The sequence below is a fragment of the Solanum dulcamara genome, chromosome 4 (assembly GCF_947179165.1).
Source record: "Solanum dulcamara chromosome 4, daSolDulc1.2, whole genome shotgun sequence".
Classification (NCBI taxonomy): domain Eukaryota; kingdom Viridiplantae; phylum Streptophyta; class Magnoliopsida; order Solanales; family Solanaceae; genus Solanum; species Solanum dulcamara.
In genome coordinates this window covers 76,598,323-76,624,843 of record NC_077240.1, presented here as the reverse complement: position 1 = coordinate 76,624,843, position 26,521 = coordinate 76,598,323, and the positions used below count along the sequence as shown (strand labels likewise).

Genomic DNA, 26,521 nt, shown 5'->3' with positions numbered 1-26,521 from the left:
ACTTTTTCACGAGTTTCACATTTCAACTATCAGTTGTTCCCTTTTCCTACTTGAACTAGCACCATCTATATATTATCATCTATCAGCTATTTTTCCTTATTCTACCTGAACTATCACCATCGGTCAGGTAGAAAACTGGAACAACTGATAGTTGTAGTGTGTTTTAATACATAGATGGCGATAGTTCAGGTTGGGAAAGGGAACAAGTGATAGTTGAGGTGTGAAACTTGTTAAAAAATTATAGTTCATATATGTTTTTGACCATTATCTCAATGAAAAATGATGATCAGTAAATAATATGTTAGGTTGCTGCTCGACCGTGCAAGCAGAGGCGTGTGCAGCCTATATACAATGGGTCCATATGATGCAGAACTTTAGTGAACACACATGAAATGCAGATCATTTCACTTCATTAGCACTTATTATTTATTCAAATGATGGTTTTATGATTCATAACATATTTGATTAAGTACAGTTTAGAAATTCAATTTAATGAGATCGTTCCTTGGCAACATAGAGGCTGATACCAAGAATCAACAGACCAACAAGAGTCATTTTCATCACTCTCCTTGGCTTCTTCAGGTTTGCAGCCATAAAACTCGTAATTCCGGTATCTTCATCATCATCTGTCTCATCATCAGTCGATTCAATATCCGATTCACTGGAACTAGAAGAACTTGAACTACTTGAATTACTTTCATCTGATGTTAATTTTTTTTCTGCAAGACTTTTAGCTTCTGTTTGCTCACTTGTTTTAGGACTAGTTTTCTTTGGTTCTTCTTTAGCAGGTGTATCAATATCAGCATTGTCTTGTTTACTAAATTCGTCTCGTAAAGTGGTCTTCTTTCTTTTAGCTGCAGGGGTATTCTCAGCTAATGTAGCTGACAATTCCTTATCCTTTTTCACTGATGAAGTTGTTGTAAGTTTTGGCTGTTTAACATAAAGAATTCCGTTTTCAAACTTTGCGCTGATTTTGCTTCTGTCACAATTTTCTGCAACAGGAAATTCCTTCTGAAATCTCTGCCATTTATTCGTACCAATTGGCCGTTGTCCGCTGATCTTCAGAATTCCTGTGCTGGTTAGTACAACCGTCAGCTGTTCCTTCTTGAAACCTGTGCATTTTCGATGTTAATTAGTATGTAATTGTTATGCCATATCGTGTTGAGGGATTAAGTTATTGTCTCCTTATACGGTTTAGGACAATCTTTATTCCATGAGTTAGGTTCAATGTCCATTTCTTTAAAATAATCGTATATGAAATCAATATGTTCCACACAATAAGAAGATAATCTCTAAGCTAAGGTTATTTGTGAAATTTATAAAGAAAGTAACAACAATCGTGTGTGATGTGAACGTACACATGACTTCTCAAATATCTCGAGTGCACACACTGTCTTTTAAACCCTAGATCCGTCTATGATTCACTCCCCATCAAGAAAAAGCAAGTGCAAATCATGTAACATTTTGTTTGGAGGCTGATCCAGAATTTAGAGTCAAATGGATTCTGTTCTTTATATATGTGCGATTTTTTTCTCACACGTGCACACAATAGATTCTACCTAATCTACATCTAGTCTAGATTCGTCACAGGTGGGAGCAGTGGTGGAATCGGGATTTTCATTAAGAAGGTTCAAAATATGAATAAGTAAACACACGAACAAGCAGAAGAGGGTTCAACATCTACTATATATATATTAAAAATACTTTTAACCATGTATAAATTGTGTAATTTTCCGCCAATTAGCTCCGCCCCTCGGATGAGGAGGTAAACAGGTAATCAATGACAGGAATGACTAAAAGAAAATCACCTTGAAGATTAAGGTGAATTGTGTCAAAGTGTTCTTCTTGAACCAACTTTGGTGATAGCACAAAATCTTCATATACTTGAGTTGGTGTAGCTCCCTTTGAATTCATATTCTGTCTTTCTTTTCTTTCTTTTGTTAATATGTAATCTTTTCTTTAAGGCTATAATTTCTTCTTGTTGATGGTAATGATTTAAGTTTGTATTGTATATATATATATATACACACACTTAGAAAAATTAATTAGAGCCCTTTCTTGAGATGCTTTTTTGTGTTTTCGTAAAAGATACATATTCCTTAACTAATTTCCATTACTTTGTTTACAAACCTTTTCTTTAAGCTACACAGTTTTCTTGTACATGAAAAGAACTCCTAAATAGGAAACCTGAAAGTTTAGGTACAAAGTTTGGAGGCTCAAATTTTTAAGAATTGATAATTTGGGATATAGAAAGACTATTAGCCTATTTGGATTGACTTATTTTTAAGCAACTTATAAGTTGAAAATTGCTTATAAGTTAAAAAAAAAAAGTAGGTGCAGGCCAACTTTTTTTTTGACTTATAAGTTGTTTTCAACTTATAACCTACTTAAATAAGTTCATCCAAATAAACCCAACTATTTATTGAGGCTTATTTTAAGCATAAAATGACTTTAAGTTGGCCAGCCAAATACTCAAAAAAACTGAAAACAGCTTATAAGTCAATCCAAACGCCTCTATAATACAAAAGAAAGTAGAAAATACCTTTTTTTTTCCCAATAAGACATAAAACTTTACAAGGGTCCTATTATCCCCGTGTAGTTGGAACTGAAATGATAATCCCTTTATGCTTAAGTGACATGGTAAATATAATATATTATGGGAGGTTAGTTTGTTCTTGAGTTTATATTATTATCTACATATGTAGAGGTCGATTCAAGATTTGAAGTTTATTGATTCTATATTTCTGCTCAAAGTTACTGAGTTCTAAATTAATAATTTGTATATATTATGCCGAATTCGTATCTTCTACTCTACCTTCGTCTCTGAACACATGTTGTAAGAATCATACTTTTAAGTGTACAATATTATGATTTGGCTAATGTGCCATATGATACATTATTGCAAACATGAATATACCTTTGCATAAGGTTTGACATGCCTTTTTCATTGGCATAGGTAACTATATATAATTGGTTCGAGGATTAGGTTAGAAGGTAGTTGCGCTTTGTGTAGTTTCCTTAATTAGTATTATTATTATTATTACTCTCTTCTACTTTATTCTTCGATTTTATTTTTACCCGTTGTTTCCTTTGCTTCGGTTATAGTATTATTTGTTGCTATTGTTCTTTTCTACATGACTTCTTCACCGATGTATTGTGTTTTCTTATTGATTTTGATATGCTTTACTCGAGCCGAGGGTCTGTCAGAAAATTAAAAAACCTCTCTTTTACCTTCACAAGGTTGCATTACACATCACCCTTCCCAGACCCTAATATGGAATTACACTGAATATGTTGTTGTTATATGAAATGAAGACCAATATTGCACCTTAGTTAGCAGTTGTGATGGTTTTAAGATTCATAACAAATTGATTGATTACAGTTTATCATTTGCTAGTTATTCTATTTACAATCATAGAAACATCCCAACCAATTTTGGCTATAGAAATTAAGACTCTTCTCATTCTTCAGCTTCGTTTGCAGACTTCATCACGTTCGCGACATAGAGCCCAATGCCAAGAACTGAAAGAGCAACAAGAGTCATTTTCATCCCTTTCCTTGGCTTCTTCATGTTTGCAACCAAACAACTCACATTTCCGACTGTTTCATCATCTGTCGATTCACTGTAAGAACTACTACTTGAACTGCTTTTATCTGCTGGTGTTCTTTCTGAATGAAGTTCAGTTTCCTTTGGTTCTTCTTTAGAAGGGGTATTAATATCAGCATTGTCCTGTTTACTAAATTCGTCTCGTAAAGTGGTAGTCTGTATTTTAGCTGCAGGGGTGTTTTCATCTAATGTGGTTGGCAATTCGTTATCCTTTATCGTGGGTGAAGTTATCATTCTTGGCTGTTTAACATGAAGAATTCCATTTTCTAACTTTGCGCTGATTTTGTTTCTGTCACAATTTACTGCAATAGGAAATTCCTTCTGAAATCTCTGCCACTTATTCGTCGTCCCAACTGGCCTTTGTCCACTGATCTTCAGAATTCCTGTTTTGTTCAGTTCAACCCTCAGCTCTTCCTTCTTGAAACCTGTGGAATTTCAATGATTTATATCATAGATGAAATCAATACATGACTTGGTTAGTTTGGGGGCTAAGTTGTATGGCTTTAAAACACGTCACTAGTGTCTAATGCATGTTTCCTTATATATTAAACATCTCTTCCATGTTATATTGATGTGAGATTTTCCTAGGATGTCACATACTCCCTCTTAGGGAGTCAATGAGGAAAGGAAGACATTATTAAAACCGATAGAAGGACTGACAGACTTCTAAGATGACACACAAGTTGTAGTCGGCTATATTATGTGTCCTCACTCCGTATCGATTTTAAACTATTTAATGAACTAAGAAAAAAGGACCTGGAAGAGTAAGGTGAAGAGTGTCAAAATGTTGTTCCTGAACCAGCTTTGTTGATGGTACAAAATCTTCATATACTTGAGTTGGTGTTGAATCCATTTTATATCTCTTTTCTTTCTTTTGCTAATGTGTGATCTTTGCTTTAAGACTTTGTTTTTGTTGATGGAAAGGATTAAGTTTGTAGTGTATATATATATATAATAAATAATTTTAAAAATTCATAAGAGAACTTTCTTGAGATGCTTTCTCTGTTTTCTTTCAAGATACATATTCCTTTAACTAATTATTTCTATTACTTTGTTTATAAACTTCTTCTTTTACAATAATTAAAAAAACACTAAGAACACCTTAATAGGAAACCTGAAGTGTAGGAGCAAAGTTTGAGGCTCAAGGGTGTGTTTGGTACGAAGGAAAATGTTTTCCATGAAAAATATTTCTAGAAAATGGAAAATAATTAAGTGATTTTTATTACTTATTTTCTGATATTTGATAAATAAAAAAAATATCGTCCAAAGAATATTTAGGTATAAACTGAGAAAATACTAGCTACCGCACCCAATAATACTATTAATCTTGAGTTGAATCCGGGGTCAGCGTTGAGAATCGAATTTTGGATGAAGGTTGAGAGGCGAGTTTTGGGTCAAGGTCGGGACCAATAGTCGGTTTGTCGGGAGTCAGATCTTGGGTCTAGGTCTGAAGTTGGGTCCAAGCCCTGATCCGTGATCCTACTATCAACCCAAGATCTGACTCGAGACTCGACTCTTGAACCTGACCCTGATCCGCTGTCCCGTTCCGATTTGGGACCCAACTCTCGACCCAAATTCTGGATCTAACCTCGATTTGAGATTTAGCTAGCATGACCTTAAGTTGATCCCTTTTATTGGTGAACAATGTGACTTTAACTCCACTTCATTCAAGAGTTTCATACACTACAAAAAAATTAAATAAACGATAAATTTCGTTACTAATCTGTCATTAATTTATTTATAGCTAACATAGTTTTATCATAACCCATTGGTAATGAACAAATTATCGATGAATTTTATTGTTTAACTATGAAATTTATGTATTACTAATTCTTATTTTTTCGACAGTGATAATTCTTCTTCTTTTAAATATTTAGGGAGTTATATGGTGAAGTTCATCAAGGTAAGTTATGGGTGAGCTCATTTATGGGTGTACACCAACTGGCAATACTACTTTTGTTACTTTTGTACATAGATCCACATGGTACCGTCAGCTGCGAGGATGTACGTGCACTCGGTAAATTTAAAATGATATTTTAATTGTGATACGGTAAATTGATTATTATAATTTGATCAACTTTAACTTACATATATTCGTATAATAAGAATTAACTTTGAGTTTTCAAGAAACGTCTCAATTATATCATACTACTACCTTACACATGTAAAAGTATTCAACATAAAGTACAAACAATTTTCTTAATTAATCAATCACCCAAAAAGAATATTTAAATCAAGATAGAGTAGTCAAAATTTCAACATCTAAATAATTAGTTACTATTTTATATATTGCTAATATTATATAGTTATATATATTTGAATTTTGTGTAAGTTGTAACTATATATTTTGATACGATATTCGGTATATTGATATTTTTTTTATATAAATATTAAATACCATATCAAATATCAAACTTTTAAAAAATACATACCAAATATCATAATATCCAACCACAGTGTTAAAATTTTCAATTTTAATATAATATTCGATATCTACCATACCATGTCCACCCTACTTTTAGTCCGTTTCAAAAAGAATATTTTTTTGACAATTTTTTAAATCTAACTTTCCACATGACATGTTGAAATCAAAATATTAAAGGATATTTTGATTCATTCTACATATTTTTAGTTTAAATCCACAAAATTCAAAAATATTCTTTACTTTTTTAAACTCTGTGTCAAGTCCCAAACAAACAAATTAAAATGAAGGCAGGAGCGGAGCTAGATAAGGGGCAGCGGAGTTCATCTGAACTCCACTCAACGGACAATTACACTATATACAAGGTTAAAATTGTTTTTATGCAATATACAGTAGATGTTGAATCCTCTTAGCTAACTTCTTCATATATTTACTTCATCATATCTTCAAATATCCGTAGTAAAAATTTTGATTCTGCCACTAAACGAAGGGAGTAGAATATACATGTGACACAAACCATCTCACCACATTAGCACTAATGCTTTATTATTCAAATAAATAACAAATTGATTCATTACATTTCACTATGAAACTTTTGTAACTTCACCACATTAGTCTCATTCTTTAGCTTTCTTAGGAGACCTCATCACATTGACAAAAAAGCTCCCAACACCAACTATCACCAGAGTAGCCAAGGCAATGTTCATCACTTTCCTTGACACCTTCAACTTTGCTAATAATAAATCACTAGCAGTACACGTCGTGGAATCTCTCATCGAATCGTCTCGTTTAACAAGTTCATGTGTTTGTTCATTGGTGTTTTTTGGTTCTTCTTTTTTGGCTAGGGAATTCTCAGCATTGTTGTCATGTTTACTTAGTTCATCTAATTCTGTTTTCTCATTATCTTGTTTTGGTTCATTGGTTGATGAGGTTGGCAATTCATTTTCATTTTTTTCTGATGAAATTATGAGTTTTGGATGTTTAACATAAAGTATGCCATTTATTAGCCTTGCATTTATTTTACTTTTGTCACAATTTCTTGAAATAGGAATGTCCTTCTGAAAGCTTAAAAAATTATTGACTGGCCTTTGTCCACTTATCTTCAAAATTCCTGTTTTGCACAATTGAACCTTTATCTCTTCTTTCTTGAAACCTGTTCATTTATTTGATAGTCAGATTAGTCAAAAGCACAAAAAAAAGCGTCGACTTTAACGAAGAAAAAACACAAATAAAGGAAAAAAATACTAATAGAAATGCAATGCAATGCAAAAAATACTATATATAAACACGGGACCCTATAAACACAGACGCAACAATAGAAAAACTTTAATTAAGCTATCATCAACTTTGTAATTTGAAGCTGATATATCTATTCATAACTGATCCAACTAAAAAAATGGGTGGGTTAATTCAGTCAATTAAATGTGAGTCCGTTAATAAAAATGGTAAATATGTTGTATGTTAGATGACGAGAGTATATATGCACTATTTTCAAAGGATAGGTATATCAACTTTAAATCTCAAAATTGAAGGGTATCTTTGCCCCCTTTTCCTTAAAAAGAAATTAGAGATGGATACATTTCGTAGCTAAACAACAAACTATCGATAATCCTATTTAGCAACAGATTAACAACTAATTATCATAAAATTTTGTTGGCTATGAAAAATTAACGATAGATTAGCAATACAATTCGTAGCTAATTCCATATTAGATGAGCCTTTAACAATACTGGGGCAATTATACATGAAAACCAAAGGTGAAATCAAAATTTGACTCCAAATGAAGGAAAAAATAGAAATGTAAAACAACACCATTTTTTACTTTTAAAAGAGTTTGGCTAAACAGAGAAGAGTCTAATTGAATATATTGTGCTTATTTTGATCATATTGGTAAATAAATTTGGGAGAAGAGGTGCACCTGGAAGATTAAGGAGAAGGGTATCATGGTCTTTTCCTCGAACCAATTCTGATGATGGCACAAAATCTTGAGATATTCTTAAATTGCTACAACAAATGCACCTATCTTTGTTTCCATTTTCCATGTTTTTTTCTTCTTAAGTTCTCTTTTGCAGACTTTGTAATATATATTTCCTTTTAAAGATAGGAGTTTGTAGGTTATTTTAGGTTATATATATGCACATATCTTTCTTGGGATTCTACTTTCTTTGTTTACTTTCAAATTAAATATTCCTTACACAATGTTACATGACATTCTTTATTTATAAACCTTTGCAAAGTATTGTTTGCTTGTGACAAGAAAGAAAAAAAAAGAAGAAGAATTCCTAAATAGGAAACCATAATTTAGGAAATAAAGTTTGGGGCTCAAGTTTTAGGTATTACTAATTTGAGGAATTTATGGTTTGGCATATATATACAACTTCATTTGTAATCCCACAAAAATGAAATTTGAAGACAGTAGAGTATACAGAGATCTTACCACTATTTTAGAGATAAAGAGACTGATGACATAATTTTATCCCCAAGATTTTAGTCTAGTGGTAAGAGATCGTTTGGATGCTGGTTAGGAAAGGAGTTATTTATGTGCGAAGTATTAAAATCAGGAAAGTTTATATTATGTTTGACATCTAGTATTTTAATTATGTTGTATAAAATTCAGCACATTATATATTAATATTTGATTATGTTTTATAATCTCATGTAAAAAATTAATGTATAAGTTATGAGTCAATTTATCTATTTTAATTTGGTGTGTTCGCTATGGAGGGAAGAAAATCAATTTGGTTGGTCAAATCTTTATGAAAAATATTTTTTCTATAAAATAATTTTTTTACAAATGAGAAAAATAATTCTACAATAAAAATAGAGAAAACAAATTTTATAAATGACATTGCTAATTGCATCTTCTCCGCCCTCCTATGTAACTCATCTTCACCCACATCCCTCTAGTCCCCATCTCTACTAACCCCTGCCCTTCACTTCACCAGGCATAGTTATTTTTTTTAGATTATATATAAATATTTTTAAAATAATAATTTCTTCTTATATCTGAAATACAAAAAAATAAGTAAAAATTTTATTTATTTTTTTGAATAATATTTTTTTTGTACCAAACATATTTTTTATTCAAGGTAAAAAATAAAATAACTAATACATGAATTAATAATATATTAATAAAATAATTGAAATAGTAAATTTACTCTTTATCACTCCACACTTCAATTTATGAATTAATTTGATTTGCAGTACTTTCACGTGTCAATTATTTTATCTTGATTTGCTTCATTTTTAAAGGTCAAACATTTTATTATATATTGTAACAAATAAATAAATATTTATATTAATTTTTAATAACAAATCAAATATCCAAAAAAATAATTCATACAATATAATTTTTTCATCACTAGTTTCAACATTATTAATACTAATATAATTCTAACTAGCAACTTAATGACTTCTACCTAAGAGCACAATGTGTGATATTTGAGACCCAAGTCATGAATTTAAATGTTTCTGCAGATAGGAGCGGAGCTAGTTTGAATGTTTGATGAACCCCTTTCGATTAGTTTATGTGTTTATTTTTTTAAAATTTTAAATTTTTTATGTGAAAATCTTGACTCTATCACTATCTGTAGATAAAATTCTAATGCAAGTCCATTATCAACTAATTTCAAATTATAATCATTGTCCTCGAAGATTTCTCGATTAAAAAAAAAATAGGAGGCTCAATACCAAGTGACAAATAATCAAAGAGAATTTTATACATGCATCAAAAGGGAATGAGAACAAATTACAAGCAATGTCTTTATGATAGTGACCGTTCATGAATTTCTATATTTCATGATCCTTCTTTATGAATTTTTGAAAAGTTATATTATAACATTTGTTTACTGCATGGGAAATTGAGAGTTCCTTCAAAGAATTTGTAGGAATCTATTCTATATTTAGCATGACAGAGAGAAGTTGATCTCCTTTCTACATCCTTTTCTATTTTATTTATTTATTTCATCATAAAGTGTATATATGTTGCTCTATTCATATTTCTTTAATTTACCATAACAACAACAACAACGACCCAGTGAAATTCCACAACGTGAGGTCTGAGGAGGGTAAAGTGTACGCAGACCTGACTCCTACCAAGGTAGGACGGTTGTTTTCGAAAGACCCTCGGCTCAGTAAAATCAAAAAAAGAAGTCAGATAAGAATGAGAAGTTCAAAGCGCTATAGAAAAACAAGTAACGAAAACAATCCAGATAAGATAGAGCAGTCAAAGTACAGAAAGTAATGAAAGTAATAAATAATAATAGACATCAGACCACAGGAAATTATAGTGCGCTAATACGCCTACTAATAAGGAAGAATAACGAGACTATGAACTAGCCTTCTACCCTAATGTGGGTCCTCCACACCCTCCTATCTAAGGTGATGTCCTCGGTAAGTTGTAATTGCGTCATGTCCTGTCTAATCACCTCTCCCCAATATTTCTTCGGCCTATCCCTATCTCTTCTGAAACCATCCATGGCTAACCTCTCACACCTCCGCACTAGGACATCTGTGTCTCTCCTCTTCACATGCCCAAACCATCTCAGTCGCATTTCCCGCATCTTGTCTTCCACCGAGGCACTCCTACCTTGTTCCGAATAGCCTCATTTCTAATCATGTCACTCCTGATATGCTCACACATCCATCTCAACATTCTCACTTTAGCAACTTTCATCTTTTGAACGTGAGCCAATAAGATGCTAGAATGTATTAATCTAATTTTAACGTGCTGCAAATATTATAGACAGTTTCTTTAACAGCATGCTAAACTGTTCTTTAAATCCTATGACCCTGATTTTTAGATAACATAATATGCTGAATATTCATTTAAAGCTATAGGAATGCTTCAAATAAAACAACATGATAAATGTATATTTAAAACTTATAGACATGATTTCTTTAATTTACCATAAAGTAGTTAAATTAACGAGGGATTAGAGTAGAGGAAACTAGGTGTGGGGAAAAATAAAAACTAGATCGAATCAAATTAATTCAAATCTTTGATTTTGGTATTTTGATTTTTTATTCAATTTTGATGTTTTATTTTAAAAAAACAGTTCTCCGATTCAATGTAAGAGTCTCGAACTTCGGTGCATCAAAATTTTCTTTTAAAAAAATAATATATATGTGTGTGTTGGGGGGAGGGTGAGTGAGGTGGGTAGGAGGGGGGTTCTTAACCAAAAAACAAAAGTCAACTAGCAATTAAATAATTCATGAATAAATTAACGTAGCAACAGATTTACAATTCAGATAATTTACTTCAAATATTAATTTTCAAGAGGAATTCAAACATATTTTTGCTGATGTACGTCATGGTAAAGAAACTCGTTTTCGTCTTTGTTTTCCTCGAGCAATAATTAGAGGCACAATATTTTTGACAAGGACAAATGTGATCTTTTAAGCACAATAAGTGTTTCATGATGAGACTCATCATCACTTAACATGATTTAAATTTTTTAAGTGTCTTATACTTTGATTTTATTCTCATTTTATTTTTTATTGTCATCAAAATCGAAATTGAAAAAATCGAACCAAATCAAATTAGTTCAATTTGATATTTGATGCATACCTTTTTAAAATCAAAAATCAAATCGAAGTTTGATAAAATATAACTGAAAAATCGAATGCACAATCATAAAGGAAAGCGAATGGCTTGGACATAGTTTTAAGTTTATGTGTCTTTAAATAATTGCAAATTAAAAACAAAAAGAGGCTTTATATCTGTCCAATAAATATCTCTAGGTAATTTTACTGCAAACTCATAGGTAATTTTACTGATTAACATAAATTTAAGTGTGGACCTATAATGGTTGATTAATCACATGAGGGGTAGTTATAAATAGGGGTAGATATGGTATGGTATTGGAAAGTTGGTTTGATAATTTTGATTTTTGATTTTAAAAAATATTATGTTATTACTATATTAAATTAATTTGCTATGGTTTGATATTTTAAAATTTGATTTTGATATTTTGTAGTATGGTAATCAGTTATCATAGTTTGATCAACTTCAACATATATATATATTCGTATAATAAAGAATTATGATTTTGACTTTTCAAGAAACGTCTCAATTATATCAAACTAATACCTTACACATGTAAAAATATTCACACACAAAAAAAGTGCAAGCAATTTTCTTTTAATTAATTAATCACCCAAAAAGAATATTTAAATCAAGATAGAGTAGTCAAAATTTCAACATTAAATAATTAATTGTTATTCTATATATTTGCTAGTATTATATACTTATATATCTATGGATTTTATATGTAACTATATATTTCAGTATGATATTCGGTATTTCGCTATTTTTTTTAAAATATTAAATACCGTATCGAATACCAAACTTTTTAAAAATACATACTAAACACCATATGAAATACCATAATATTCAAATTATGGTATTAAAAATTTTAATTTCGATATGATATTCGATATCTATCTTACCATGCACACCCCTGGATAATTGATGGGAAATAAGTATACCTTGTGGAAACTGGAATGATAATCTTGATTTCTACCAATTAATCGGATAATTGATTTCAATTTGCAAACATGCTAATTAAGACAATAATTAAATTAATAACATACTTATTATTAAATTTCAATTAATCGAATCTTGATCCTTAATAGTTCAATTTCAATTCAATCAATAAAAAAAATATTTATATATAAACGTTATTTAGTGTGGGGAAATATGATATGATATGAGAAGGTATCTCCTATAGAGGCCTAGTTTATCGGTTTAATCATAAATCAAAATTATAAAATCAAAAATGAAATCGATAACCTAATAAAAAAATTATAAAATTATTTATAAATTGTTAACTCAATCCTGACAAATTAATAATTGAAAATGAAATCAATAACCTAATAAAAAATATAAAGTTATTTATAAACTATTAATTCAATCCTAACAAATTAATAATATTTTTTTTTTAATTCGATTTATTGATTGAACCGATTTAAGCAGTCCCCTTGACCTATAAAGGCTGACCTCCCTTATTTGGCCTAATCATGCCTCAATAATTACTTAATTGAGTCAGATATATCTTTTTTTTTACACAACATTTAACAAAGCATAATTATAAGATTTAAAATGTATATTTTGACATATACACATACATTAGTGACATATTTGAATTAATTTAATTTCTCACTGCAAGTATGTAACGAACGATTTATGAAGCAATTTAATTAAATTATAATAATTCTTTTCACAAATTTAAGACATCACATATACTAATTTTAGAATTAAATTTGAAATTATATTTCTCTATTGGTTAGTTATTAATATTTAATAATATTATCTAATCTCATATAGAATAATTTATTTTGAACCAAATGACTATACTATCTTTATTTTGATGAATCAAATGACTATCGATATTATAATAACGAGCTAAAAAGTTAAAATACACTAAAACTCATTTTTATGGATATTTTCAGCTCCCACACACTTTTTGTTAACATGTGGCCAACTATGCATAACGAGTGCTTAATATATTTCTTTGGTTTTAATTTATGTGGTATTGTTAGATTTAATATGATATTTTAAAAAAAAATATTAAAATTTGTGATTTTAAATAATTTAAAAATATTTATGTGTTGTAAATCATTTCATTAAATATAAAAAGAGAATTTTAAAATTAAAATATTTTTAATTATAATAAAATAACATTCTTTTTGGGACAAACTAAAAAGGAGAGAGTACCACATAAAATATGATAAATTTAATAGTAGAATAATAATATATATCACAGGTGAGATCTGAATAAGGTAAAATATATATATGTAGAGTTTATTTTTATCTTTATTTTGGGAGATAGCTGAGAATTTATTTTCGAGAGACTCTACATTAAAAACATTATAATAAAATACTATAGAAAGCATATAAACATATTTTGAAACAATAAAATAATTACAACAAATATTATGATAATTGAAATGTAATAAAACAACAGACATCAAAAGATAAAGTATTAGTACTATTAGTATGAAAAGATAAGTGAGACAACGGTTTGTAGAAATTGCTTTCATGACTAACCAGTTCAACTCGACTATCTATTAAGCTCTCACTCTAAATCGTGTCGTTTACAAGTACTAAGTTAAGATTATAATCTCGATAATATATATGGTGTGATAATTTAGGAGATAGTAATAACATCCTAATTAAAATATTTAACTCACAAAAATGTGATAGTTTAGATGGTCGGAACAAGATAAAAAGAGACAAGCATAATGAAAAGAATGATTTGTGTCACTTTCCGCAGCCCTTTAGTCGGTTCCTTTCCATAGAAAATCCAACCTTACATTATTATGCATTAGCAGACAACCAAAATAAGTTCTTTGCACTTCACTAAACCAATATTCCTCTGCTTTCCCTTCAATAATTGGCTATTAATTACAAGAATTTAAAGGGGTTAATCTACATGTTGTATGTTAGTTTATTGCAAAAGCTTCTCTTTTGACAAATCTTGAACACCCAATTGAAGTCAAGATTAGTTACTGTACAAGTTTCAGCCAAAAGAACACAAAAAGACAAGATTTTGGAGCCTTGTTTGGAGAGAACAAATGGAGGAGACACTAAACCATGACAAATCTTGAATACCAAATAGAAGTCAAGATTGGTTACTGTGCATTTTTCAGCCAAAAGAGCACAAAAAGACAAGATTTTTAGAGTCTTGGCACCTTATTTAAAGCTAATTATTTGAGCCCAGAAACTTGTTTGGAGAGAACAAATGGAGGGGGCACTAAAAAATGACAAATCTTGAATACCGAATAGATGTCAAAATTGGTTAGTGTACAAGTTTCAGCCAAAAGAACACAAAAAGACAAGATTTTTGGAGTCTTGACATCTTATTTGAGGTTTATTGCTTGAGCCCAGAATTTTGTTTGGAGGGTACAAATGGAGGAGACACTGAAAAATGACAAATCTTGAACACCCAATAGAAGTCAAGATTGGTTACTGTGCATTTCTCAGCCAAAAGAACACAAAAAGTCAAGATTTTTGGAGACTGACACCTTGTTTGGAGAGTACAAATGGAGGAGACACTGAAAAATGGGATCTTGGTTTTTGCTGTCAATGGAAAAAGATATGAGCTTCCTAGTGTTGACCCTTCAACTACTTTGCTTCAGTTCTTGCGCACTGAAACTTGCTTCAAAAGTCCCAAGTTAGGCTGTGGTGAAGGTCATACTCCTTACTCTTCCCTTGTGTATATGTGCAGAGGGGTATTTAGAATTTAAACTTGAGAACGTGTCAACTTTTAAGATTCTTAGCATTTGAGCCGTTTGACTTATGAAATTATGAGTTCAAAATTTAATATTTAGTTGGGCTATGTGCAGTTGTTCACTATATGTTTGTTTTGGTGCAAAGTGCACAAGAAATGCTAAAAGCTTTGGACTTTTTGATATTGGTATTTTTGTTGTAATGTGTTGGCTCCTTCTGCATCATTTTCTTATTTTTGGCTTTTTTCTTGAAAATTGGGTATCTCTAAATCTGCATAACTCTTCAGTATTTAAACTTTACCCCTTTTGCTCTAAAGAGATGTAGTATTATTAGTTATGAAACTGACCAAATGACTAAATTCTCTGTGATGACTAAGCTATTTGGTTTTCTCGGGCTGACTTTAAACATTCTACTCCCTCCTTTTCAATTTGTTTGTTTGGTTTGACTTGGTACGAAGTTTAAGAAAATAAAAAAGACTTTTGAATCTTGTGGTTTTAAACTAAAGATATGTAAAATTTATCAAAACATCCTTAAATCTTGTGGTTTTAAACATGCCACGTGTAAAGTTGATGTTAAAGAGTTGTCAAAAAGGGAAAATGACATTCTTTTTTGAAACAGACTAAAAAGTAAAATAGGACAAACAAATTGAACGGTGGGAGTGTTATGTATAGAAATCGAGCAGTGCTATACTTATAGGATTGAAACTATATGGCTTGAGTTGAGGGGAAAGGAAAAGAAAAGAGAGACTAGTATTTATCCTGTTAGGTTCTTTTCTTTGTGCTGCTTGGCCTTTTGACTTCTGTACATGGTTTAGTTCTGTAATTTTATGTCCCTGCTGGTTATGGAGTCCTTATGTAGCACATGAATTGGTTACTGTTCTTTTTTCCTTTTGTAGTAATTGGATGTTTTCCTTTTATAGTTTATACTACTTTGTGTCTCCTATTCCTTTTCAATTCTGATTGTTAGGAAGCTAGGAGGGCCAATGGTAAAATCTGTGTATCTTCTGTATCGATCTAAAACGTAAAGATTACAAGTTAATGTGAGGTGTTCTTTTATTCTATTGGTAAGTTTAGACAAGCTTGAAATCATTTTACTTTGGAAGTCTTTGAAGAAGTTTTCAGCTCATCAACTTGAATCCTTAATGAATCTGATATTTAAAGTGCAAAATGAGAATTTAGTTTGAGAAAGAGCTGTTCAGTTCCTAATTTGAATGATTGCAGGTGGTTGTGGTGCTTGTGTTGTTCTTCTCTCGAAGTATGATCCCCAGCTTAAACGGGTTGAAGATTATAGTGTGAGTTCATGCCTTACACTTCTTTGCAGTTTAAATGGTTGCGGAATTACTACAAGTGAAGGCCTTGGAAACACCAAGGGCGGTTTCCACTCAATTCATGAAAGGTTTGCAGGTTTTCATGCATCTCAATGTGGATATTGCACTCCAGGAATGTGTATGTCCTTTTTCTCGGCTCTTGTGAACGCTGATAAAGCAAACCACTCAGATCCTCCACCAGGATTCTCTAAGTTGACTGCATCTGAAGCCGAAAGGTCTATAGCAGGGAACCTTTGTCGTTGTACTGGATACCGGCCCATTGCTGATGCCTGCAAGACTTTCGCGGCAGATGTTGATATAGAGGATTTGGGGTTCAATTCTTTCTGGAAAAAGGAAGATTCCAGGGATATAAAAGTGAGTAAGTTACCTCTCTATGATCCAAGTAAGAACTTGAATTTTAGTACATTTCCTCGATTCTTAAAAAGTGAACCTGCCTCATATTTGGACTCCAGAAAGTATCCATGGGATACTCCTGCTTCTGTTGATGAGCTTCGAAGTTTGTTGCGATCCAATTTGGCTGAAAATGGGGAAAGAATTAAGCTGGTTGTTGGTAACACAGGCACTGGATATTACAAGGAAACCCAGCGATATGACCGATACATTGATCTGAGATATATCCCTGAGCTTTCAATAATCAGATTTGATCACATAGGAATTGAAGTAGGGGCTACTGTGACTATATCTAAACTTGTTTCATTTTTGAAGGAAGAAAACAGAATCAATTTGAGTTCATACGGAAAGCTGGTTAGCCAAAAGTTGGCTCTGCACATGGAGAAAATTTCTTCACCGTTTGTTAGAAACTCTGCTAGTGTTGGGGGGAATTTGGTTATGGCACAGAGGAACGGTTTCCCTTCCGATATTGCTACGTTATTTCTTGGTTTGGGTGCTACTATCTGCATAATGACCCATCAAGGACATGAAAAACTCACATTCGAGCAGTTCTTATCGAGGCCACTGCTAGACTCGAGGAGCGTGCTACTTACTCTTTTGATTCCATTTAAAAAGGAAGGAGGTTCAACCTGTTCTAAGTTTTTGTTTGAAACCTATCGAGCTTCACCGCGACCTCTTGGAAATGCATTGGCATATGTAAATGCTGCTTTCCTTGCTGATGTTTCTTCCCACGGGAATGGGATCCTGATAAATGATATCCAGTTGGCTTGTGGTGCTTATGGCACAAAACACGCAACACGAGCCAAAAAAGTAGAAGAATATCTAATGGGGAAGATATTAAGCATTAATGTATTATCAGCAGCACTTAGATTAGTCAAACAAGCTGCGGTACCTGAAGATGGCACTACACACCCAGAGTATAGATCAAGCATGGTAGTCAGTTTTCTTTTCGAGTTTCTTTTTCGCTTCACCAATGTTAGTCCCATGATATCTGGTGGTTTTTTAAATGGAATTACTTTGGTAGAGGAGGTCTCAGAAAGTACCGACGACAGTTATATTTGTGAAGGGAGACCAAAGACACTATTATCATCTGCTAAACAGGTGGTGGAATCAAGCAAAGAGTACCATCCAGTGGGTGAACCAATGAAAAAAATTGGAGCCTCCATGCAAGCTTCTGGTATGTTTTTTCCTTTTGTATTTTATTTCATCTCATGCATGTAACGTTTGTTTTATGTCATTTTGAATCCTATTTGTTGCTTTGATGTTACCGGCTAAATAGGTCAGAAACACGGCAAACTGATTAAAGTTCCTCATGTATTACCTTTGTGAAGTTTTCAATTTAGATTGAATTGGAAGTTCTTATGTACCTGATTGAATCACCTATAGTTATCTTGTCAATTGCATACTAGGTTCTGTGCAATTTTCTCTTTTTTCCTTTTTGTGAGCTCAATACCTGTATATCTTATCCGAAAGGTGCAGTGTGCCTCACAAGAAAAGTATATCAATAACCAAGCCTTGAACTGTATAGGAAAGCAAATATGCTGAAACCTACAACACAACTATTCAACAATCACAAATATGGTTGATATGTTTTAATGTATAGAAAAATATGTTTCTCATTTGCTGTTGCTGTTAGTCTGTCTCAGTAACTTAGTTTATCAACGTATTTTCCGTATTCTCAGAAGAACTTCTTGTTAAAACTGAGGAAGATGAATGAGTTAAAAAGCAGATTACTTGATAGGTAGGTAAACATGTATGTAAGTAATAATGACGGGGCTCGTTGTTGAGCCTCTGGAACAGGTAAAATTGGAATAATATTCTTCATATCATTATATGTTTATGTTAATGGGTTATCAATTTCCTTAATTTTCTCACCCCCTGGACTTGTCCTTTTTCCTCAATCAGATGTGATCATCATTTCTTCTTATATACTCTGGTTTATTCATTCTATACAATCAAATATGAACTTTTATTTTATTTAGAATGCTGGGATTTACTTATCCTTTATTCTACTCAAAGAAGAAGTGTAAAAGAAGGATCCTAAGAATGGATCAGAAGGAAAAGGTCCAATGCTATAGGAGAAGCAGACGTTGATGACGAATCTGTTGACTGACCCCTTTGGGAGGAGAATTTGACAAAGGAGAAACAAATGGACCATAGTGCTGTTTGGCCCATTAGTAGTTTTGTGAGAGAGGAAGTTATCTCTGAGGAAAATGACATTGAAAAGAGGAAGAATGGGGAAAATATGGTGGGATATGGGAAAATAGAGAAGGGTAGAAGAGATGATTGAGCAACGGTTGTTCAAAGTCGGTGTTTATTAGCTTTTAAATAAATATAAATTATTCATATTCAAATGATGAAAAAACAACCTTAATTATTCATTGTTCAGATTTACATGCAATATCTTGATATTCAAATGTGTATTCACATTCAAACGTTTTAATATTTGAAAAGAACAACCAGATGTCGCATTACCTTAGTGTAAAAAGCACTTACAATTGCAGGTGAAGCTGTTTATGTAGATGACATTCCATCACCACCAGACTGCCTATATGGAGCATTTATATATAGTACAAGACCATTAGCAGGGGTAAAGGGCATCCACTTTGGGTCTGATGCATTACCTGATGGAGTTATTGCCATTATCACTTTTAAAGATATCCCGAGCGGAGGGGAAAATGTAGGATCTAAGACCCTTTTTGGTCCCGAACCTTTATTTGCAGATGATCTCGCCCAATATGCTGGTGACCGAATTGCTTTTGTGGTAAGCCCTTAGTTTTAAGAATCTTTCTGCTAGAATAGGTTAGGCAAGATGTTTGCTTATATACTTCTCCAGAGAGAACGTTCTATTTCTTTTGTGTTCAATGTTGTTGTCAAATAACTCAGGTTGCTGAAAGTCAGAGGTGTGCAGATGTGGCTGCAAGCACGGCCATTGTTGAATATGACACTGAGAATATAGATTCTCCCATTCTAACCATCGAGGAAGCCGTTCAGAAGTCCAGTTTTTTCCAAGTCCCACCATATTTTTATCCAAAACAAGTTGGTGATTTCTCAAAAGGAATGGCTGAAGCTGACCACAAGATCCTCTCTGCTGAGGTACTTTTATCTCATCTGAAAGTTTAAGGGGTTAGGAAGAGCACATTTTATTTGCTTAATTATGTCTTCAACAGTTTCAAATTTATCGGTGATTCGCCCTGCTAATAATATTTTGCAGACGAGACTTGGGTCTCAGTACTATTTTTATATGGAGACACAAACTGCTCTAGCAGTTCCAGATGAAGATAACTGTATGGTTGTCTATGCATCAAGTCAGTCCCCTGAATACGCAGGTAGTGTAATTGCTAGTTGTCTTGGTGTCCCTGAGCATAACATCCGTGTCATCACAAGAAGGGTTGGAGGTGGCTTTGGAGGCAAGGCAGTGAGAGCAATGCCTGTGAGTATCTTCTACTTCTAATAGAGAGAAAATGAAGAAAACATAAATTTTCTGCTTGGATGAAGTTTTGGATCATTATTTGGTTCTTTGTCCCTAATATCATAGGGTATAATCAACTCTTTGCTTACATGGAAGGTTTATAGGAGCAAAGACCTTATGTCTTCCCAGATGAGATCAAGTTTGGCATGACATTTTTTCTGTTATTGAGACCTGTAAATTTGCATGTCCTCTGAACAATGTGATCATAGTAGTGCGATGATATGTGGAAAACATGGCTAAAGTATGTGGGAGTCTCTGTGATAAGATGAGAAAGAAACTTTGTACGCAGCTATCGATATGCTTAGATAGAATTAGTGGAAGGCAATACAAGTATCTTGTGCACATTCCAATTTCACATATTTTTAAATATTAACATGTCGCCAAGCTTCCTTTTCCATTTTTTGGTTCTGTTGTAGTGAACTCTCTTTAGAGGCTTTGCGGATTCCAACACTAAGCGAGCACAAAATGTCCCCTTATATTTTTTTGATGTCCTCTTTAATAACATAATTTATGTTTCCCGATTGTGTATGAAAATTTCATGATATTGATTAGCTTTGGAATTTTAATATTCAAATGAAATGACAACGGAAGACGTGAATAATCCTGAAATGAGTGCCTACCCCACCTTTCAAGACATTACATTCATTTCCCCTCCTCTCTTTATATTTCTCTCTTTATGTTGCGACAACATTTCTAGTTCTGTTGTGAAAATTTATACATGATATGTTAGGTCTCCACCGCTTGTGCACTTGCAGCACTCAAGTTACAACGCCCTGTCAGGATATACGTCAACCGAAAGACTGACATGATAATGACAGGAGGGAGACACCCGATGAAAATAACATACAGTGTTGGATTTAAGTCGAATGGCAAAATCACCGCCTTACATCTTGATCTATTGGTAAATGCTGGGATCACTGAAGATGTAAGCCCTATGATACCATCAAACTTTATTGGGGCTCTCAAAAAGTATGATTGGGGTGCCTTATCTTTTGATCTAAAATTATGCAAGACGAACCTTACCAGCAAATCAGCTATGCGTGGCCCTGGGGAGGTGCAAGGATCTTATATTGCCGAAGCTGTAATGGAACATGTAGCAAGTGTACTGTCTCTGGAGGTGGACTCCGTTAGAAACCAAAATGTTCATACGTTTGAAAGCCTAAAATTATTCTATGAACATAGTGCAGGAGATATAGGTGATTATACTTTGCCAGGTATCATTGATAAGTTGGCGACATCCTCAAATTTTGTCCGAAGAAGTGAGATGATAGAACAATATAATCAGAAAAATATATGGAAGAAAAGGGGAATTTCTCGAGTGCCACTTGTTTATGAATCTGCAGTACGACCAACGCCTGGAAAAGTAAGCATTCTGTCGGATGGATCTGTAGTTGTAGAGGTTGGAGGTATTGAACTCGGACAGGGTCTATGGACAAAGGTCAAGCAAATGACAGCCTATGGTCTTAGTTTAATTGAAAGTAGTTGGAGTGAAGAACTCGTGGAGAAAGTACGTGTCATACAAGCAGACAGTTTAAGCTTAGTTCAAGGCGGGTTTACTGCTGGAAGCACTACATCTGAATCGAGCTGTGAAGCAGTTAGACTGTGCTGCAACATATTAGTTGAAAGATTAACTCCTCTGAAGAAGAAATTGCAAGAACAAAATGGTTTGGTTGATTGGTCTACACTGATTCGCCAGGTTTTACTCTTTTGACTTCCTTATATTACAAATTTGTATGTTATAATCATTCATTGTCTCTTCACGAGGCACATTTCATGCAATCAAAGCTGACTCCATGTTTATGCCTTTAGACGTATTCATTCTGTGGCATATACCATGTCACTAATGAATACCTTGTTCATCAGATCGAACAATTCAAAATAGAATTCCAGTTTCTAAAGATTTCAAATTGAAGTAGTCATGAGGATGATATATGGTATGAAAGACAGACTCAAATTGGAAACAGTATAGGATCTCCCATGTTGGACATATTTTTTAACACCATGATAAATGAAAGGGATTGTATGAATTTTTATCTCCGAATCCATTTTGTGTGAACTGAAAGTCTTATAAAATTCTTTGTTTATAAGTTGAATAATATTGAGGTGTTCAAATTCTGATCCTTCCCTACACCTCTCAGGCACAATTTCAAGCGATAAACTTAGCAGCAAATTCTTATTATGTGCCAGAATTCAGCTCCATGAAATATCTGAACTATGGTGTTGCTGTCAGTGAGGTAAACTTGTTTTTCCCCTACTCAATCTTGTAGCTCAATGTGGAAAGACTCTTCACCTGGTCCTCAAGGATTACACCAATTCTCGATATCCTAATAAGCAGAAAACACTTTGCCGGATATTCTAGTTTTTGGGGCATTTATCAACCATGTGATCCCTCTGTAGCACCTTTTAGTGGAAACTAACAATGACGATGTCGGTTTTGCAGGTGGAGATAGATATCCTGACAGGAGAAACAAAAATTTTGCAATCAGATATTATATATGACTGTGGACAGAGCTTGAACCCAGCTGTTGATATGGGACAGGTCTAGCGAAAATTTGTCTCGATTTACTTCAAGTCTTAGCTTTTATAATGCCTGATTTCCTTAAACAATTATGAAGTATATGACGGTAGCTGTTATTCAATCTTGTGAAGAACTATTGATCACCTCCTTAATCTATTTTATAACCTAGCTTAGCCAGCATGGACCTTCAATCGTCTATGATGTTCGAATAGTGATTGTTTCCATGAAAACTTTCTGTTGATCAACTCCTTAATAACAATTTATTTTCTTTCAGATTGAAGGGGCTTTTGTACAAGGGATTGGATTTTTTATGCTCGAAGAATATATTACAAACACAGACGGATTGGTTGTTTCAGATAGTACATGGACATATAAGATCCCCACAATTGACACAATACCCAAAATTTTTAATGTTCAAGTGCTAAACAGTGGACATCACGAGAAACGTGTTCTCTCATCTAAAGGTACTGTTCTTTCTTCGTTCCATCACTCGGACAAGATCCAATTTTCTTTTCATTTGTTTCTTAATACTGCTAGGATGACTCGTGAGTGAATTCTCATACACATTCGCCATTAGGCTGAGTGGAAAGTATTATTAAAATGAGTATAAGTTGAGAACCGTTGATAGTGAAAGGTGATGGAGAGCGTGTGATGGTAGTGCATTGGAGTAGTAGATGAAGGACCGCGATAAGGTTTATGATGGAGCAATACCCGAAACTTGACAGAGGAAGTTCTATAAGAAAATAATTTTGACTAATATGTTATTTCCCACAAAGGTATTCTACAGAATCAAAGACATCACAAATGGTAGCTGCAACTCTACCAATACGTGCCTCTAGGAAACTATCGTAGATTAGACTTATTAACTTTCATGTCTAAATATCTTGGCTTAGAGGAATGAGTGAAACCATTAGTATAAAATGAGTTTGTGAAGCCATTTTCCATGATTTTGTCAAAAAACTTATCAGAAGGTGAAAAGAGGATTAATGCTATATCCAATTATAGGTATAAAACAAATCTCAGTTTGAAGTCTCTTCAAAATGGTTTATGTCAATTAGTTTGTGTATATCGTTGATTCAACTATAACGACTTTTTGCAGCATCTGGTGAGCCGCCACTGCTTTTGGCGTCCTCAGTTCATTGTGCAACAAGAGCAGCCATTAAAGCAGCACGAAAACAGCTTAAACTTTGGGGAAAGCTCGATGGGTCGGATACAGATTTCTATCTGGATGTCCCTGCCACATTGCCTGTAGTGAAGACACTGTGTGGCCTGAATTATGTAGAGAAATACTTGGAAACTTTGCTTGATCTCAAGTCTAGCTAAATGCCTGATTTCTGGTGTTTGCGATACACATTGTTGTCTGGATCTATGTTTGCTCGTAATCTGTAAAAAAATTGTCGTACTCATGTCGGATTCTAAAAAATACATGACTTACGGAGGATCCGACATGCACACGACATTTTTGAAGAGTCCGAATAACATAGACCTAGATCTTATGTATCAACAAAGGCAAATACTTTACTCTTTTAGCTTGAAAAAGGACTTGCTTTATTATGTTACATTAAATAGCATTAGCAAATTTTGTGTTTTCATGTATACAAGCCTTATTTTAAATCTAAAATTTACAAGTTTAACCATAGGAAAAGATCTTCTTCTTTTTTTGCATGTAAATTAGATAAAGTGTTGTTCAATACACTTGAGATTTCCAGCTTGAATTGCAGGGAATTTGGTAGGTTTTCGGGTTGTCAAAGATTTGAATAATGAAATTCCATAACGTTTTGAATATCAATCATGTTTATGCTATTTATTCAACAACGTAAAATTGAGGATTACTATTATTATCTATAAAAAATAATTAACTGTACAATCTTGAAGTGAACAAAGTTTCTGTTATATTTGAAGCGAGTCATATATGTGCATATGTAGTAATATATGCACTTGAGGCATCGTAACAGACCGATAAATTTAAGCTTTGTTTCTACCTCTAATCAATTCGATCCAACACTTTACATCTAATTTCATAATTCAAATCTTTGACATCATAAAAGCCTGCAATTTTTTTTTGCAATTCAAGAAATTTCAAGTGTATTGGACAACACTTCATATATAATTTACACATACCAAAGATAAGACTTGTATACATGAAAATACAAAATTTGTGTACGCTATTTGTTGACACTTAATTTTGATCTTCCACCTGTCAATTAATTACTCGAGCTTTCAAATTTCCAAATAGAGTAAAATATTTGTTATTTTACATTTCATTTGACAAAATACCTTAATATATACTGCATATGTATTATCTATAACATTTCGAATATTAGTCATTATAATCTTAATTTTTTCCATATTTAGTTTTACCAAATTTATACAAAATATAATGCGGAAGATTTGAATTTGATAATTTGATTGTAATTTCCTTTTTTATTTTTCTATTTCCAGATCATTCTAATCGATTTTTTATTTTAAAATATGTATGCAAGTTTCATATAAATGAAAAATATGATTGAATGTACAAAAAGTATTGGTGTGAATTAAATTTCAAAATTATACCATCGCAAAATTGGCAAGTATTATGTGGTACTCTTTCTTTCCAAATTTATATTTTATTTTTGCTTCTCAATACATTTTAAATGTATTCTTTCTATCATATATATTATTGATAATGAGAAGAACTGCACTTACAGTATTTTTTGCATAATTTTTAATTCCTAAATTTCGTTTTAAAATAATAAGTTAATTTAATTTAATTTAATTTTGAAGTTAAGTCAAATTGACTCTCGATAAAAGAAAAAATATCACATAAATTAAAATAGGAAGTATTATATAACAAATAATTGTCAATAAAAATAAATATGTGTAATCCCACATATAATTAGGTCATAGCATTAAATAACACTTAGTATTAACATGCTCAACTATTAATGTTTTATGAAGTTTAGAGCAGATAATCCGATTATCTTAATCTTGCTATGATTAAGATAATATCAAATAATATAATTACTTTTACATCCTCTCTGATTGAAAATGAAAACAATCATTTAATCAAATTATAAATTGATCTAACTCTATTTATTCTTTTAGAAAACCACTGATGAGTTGGATCCTATTTTACTATGTTTGGTAATATATTATACAAAATTAATTTTTATATTATGCATTAGAAGGTAATTTTACAGAAGTCAAGCTCTTGCACTCTATAAATAAGAGCATAACAATATACACCTTGTTTGGATGATTGTTATCCGTTGTGCTGTATTGTTTTGTTAGTTTAAATGTAGTGTCTGTTGTATCGTATCGTTTAAATTCATCGTTAAATAATGACGAAAAGACATATTTTATGTAACAACCGATTTGGTGTGATCATGTCATTACCTTAATACTTTTTTCTCATTTTGTCTTTATTTATATATTATTTAATAATCATATTTCATCTTTTATCGTACCTTTTCATAGTAACTCTACCCCGTACCCTATTTTTCTTGTAAGTTTATCATTCAAATCATAGATGTGTGACATTATGTAACGACATAGAGCGATACAATCTATCCAA

General features: G+C 32.3%; 4 protein-coding genes across 4 annotated transcripts; 1 reads left to right on the top strand and 3 right to left on the bottom strand.

Moving 5' to 3' along the window:
- Nucleotides 1-350: 350 nt before the first annotated feature.
- Nucleotides 351-1,970, bottom strand: LOC129885125 (inactive protein RESTRICTED TEV MOVEMENT 2-like). Its single transcript, XM_055959332.1, has 2 exons — nt 1,809-1,970; nt 351-1,112 (listed from the first exon to the last, which is right to left on the bottom strand). Exons 1-2 carry the CDS (start codon nt 1,912-1,914, stop codon nt 490-492), a joined length of 729 nt encoding a protein of 242 aa, XP_055815307.1. The 5' UTR covers nt 1,915-1,970; the 3' UTR covers nt 351-489.
- A 1,363-nt stretch (nt 1,971-3,333) lies between these two features.
- On the bottom strand, nt 3,334-4,499 carry LOC129885124 (inactive protein RESTRICTED TEV MOVEMENT 2-like). Its single transcript, XM_055959331.1, has 2 exons — nt 4,364-4,499; nt 3,334-4,032 (listed from the first exon to the last, which is right to left on the bottom strand). Exons 1-2 carry the CDS (start codon nt 4,458-4,460, stop codon nt 3,461-3,463), a joined length of 669 nt encoding a protein of 222 aa, XP_055815306.1. The 5' UTR covers nt 4,461-4,499; the 3' UTR covers nt 3,334-3,460.
- Nucleotides 4,500-6,513: 2,014 nt separating this feature from the next.
- LOC129885123 (inactive protein RESTRICTED TEV MOVEMENT 2-like) lies at nt 6,514-8,135 on the bottom strand. The gene is made up of 2 exons (XM_055959330.1): nt 7,948-8,135; nt 6,514-7,182 (listed from the first exon to the last, which is right to left on the bottom strand). The coding sequence occupies exons 1-2, from the start codon at nt 8,069-8,071 to the stop codon at nt 6,647-6,649; spliced, it is 660 nt and encodes a 219-aa protein (XP_055815305.1). The 5' UTR covers nt 8,072-8,135; the 3' UTR covers nt 6,514-6,646.
- A 6,210-nt stretch (nt 8,136-14,345) lies between these two features.
- On the top strand, nt 14,346-24,526 carry LOC129887633 (abscisic-aldehyde oxidase-like). The gene is made up of 10 exons (XM_055962801.1): nt 14,346-15,222; nt 16,482-18,155; nt 19,483-19,742; nt 19,865-20,074; nt 20,193-20,411; nt 21,181-22,146; nt 22,589-22,684; nt 22,891-22,989; nt 23,243-23,432; nt 24,068-24,526. Exons 1-10 carry the CDS (start codon nt 15,075-15,077, stop codon nt 24,289-24,291), a joined length of 4,086 nt encoding a protein of 1,361 aa, XP_055818776.1. The 5' UTR covers nt 14,346-15,074; the 3' UTR covers nt 24,292-24,526.
- Nucleotides 24,527-26,521: the final 1,995 nt, after the last annotated feature.

Coding starts and splice junctions, on each gene's coding strand:
- LOC129885124 (XM_055959331.1), bottom strand. CDS start 4,460: ATGGATTCAACACCAACTCAAGTATATGAAGATTTTGTACCATCAACA. Junction 4,033..4,363: donor TCTTCACCTTACTCTTCCAG/GTCCTTTTTTCT, acceptor GAAATTCCACAG/GTTTCAAGAAGGAAGAGCTG.
- LOC129885123 (XM_055959330.1), bottom strand. CDS start 8,071: ATGGAAAATGGAAACAAAGATAGGTGCATTTGTTGTAGCAATTTAAGA. Junction 7,183..7,947: donor CCTTCTCCTTAATCTTCCAG/GTGCACCTCTTC, acceptor ATAAATGAACAG/GTTTCAAGAAAGAAGAGATA.
- LOC129887633 (XM_055962801.1), top strand. CDS start 15,075: ATGGAGGAGACACTGAAAAATGGGATCTTGGTTTTTGCTGTCAATGGA. Junction 22,147..22,588: donor GGTCTACACTGATTCGCCAG/GTTTTACTCTTT, acceptor TACACCTCTCAG/GCACAATTTCAAGCGATAAA. Junction 23,433..24,067: donor ACGTGTTCTCTCATCTAAAG/GTACTGTTCTTT, acceptor GACTTTTTGCAG/CATCTGGTGAGCCGCCACTG.
- LOC129885125 (XM_055959332.1), bottom strand. CDS start 1,914: ATGAATTCAAAGGGAGCTACACCAACTCAAGTATATGAAGATTTTGTG. Junction 1,113..1,808: donor AATTCACCTTAATCTTCAAG/GTGATTTTCTTT, acceptor GAAAATGCACAG/GTTTCAAGAAGGAACAGCTG.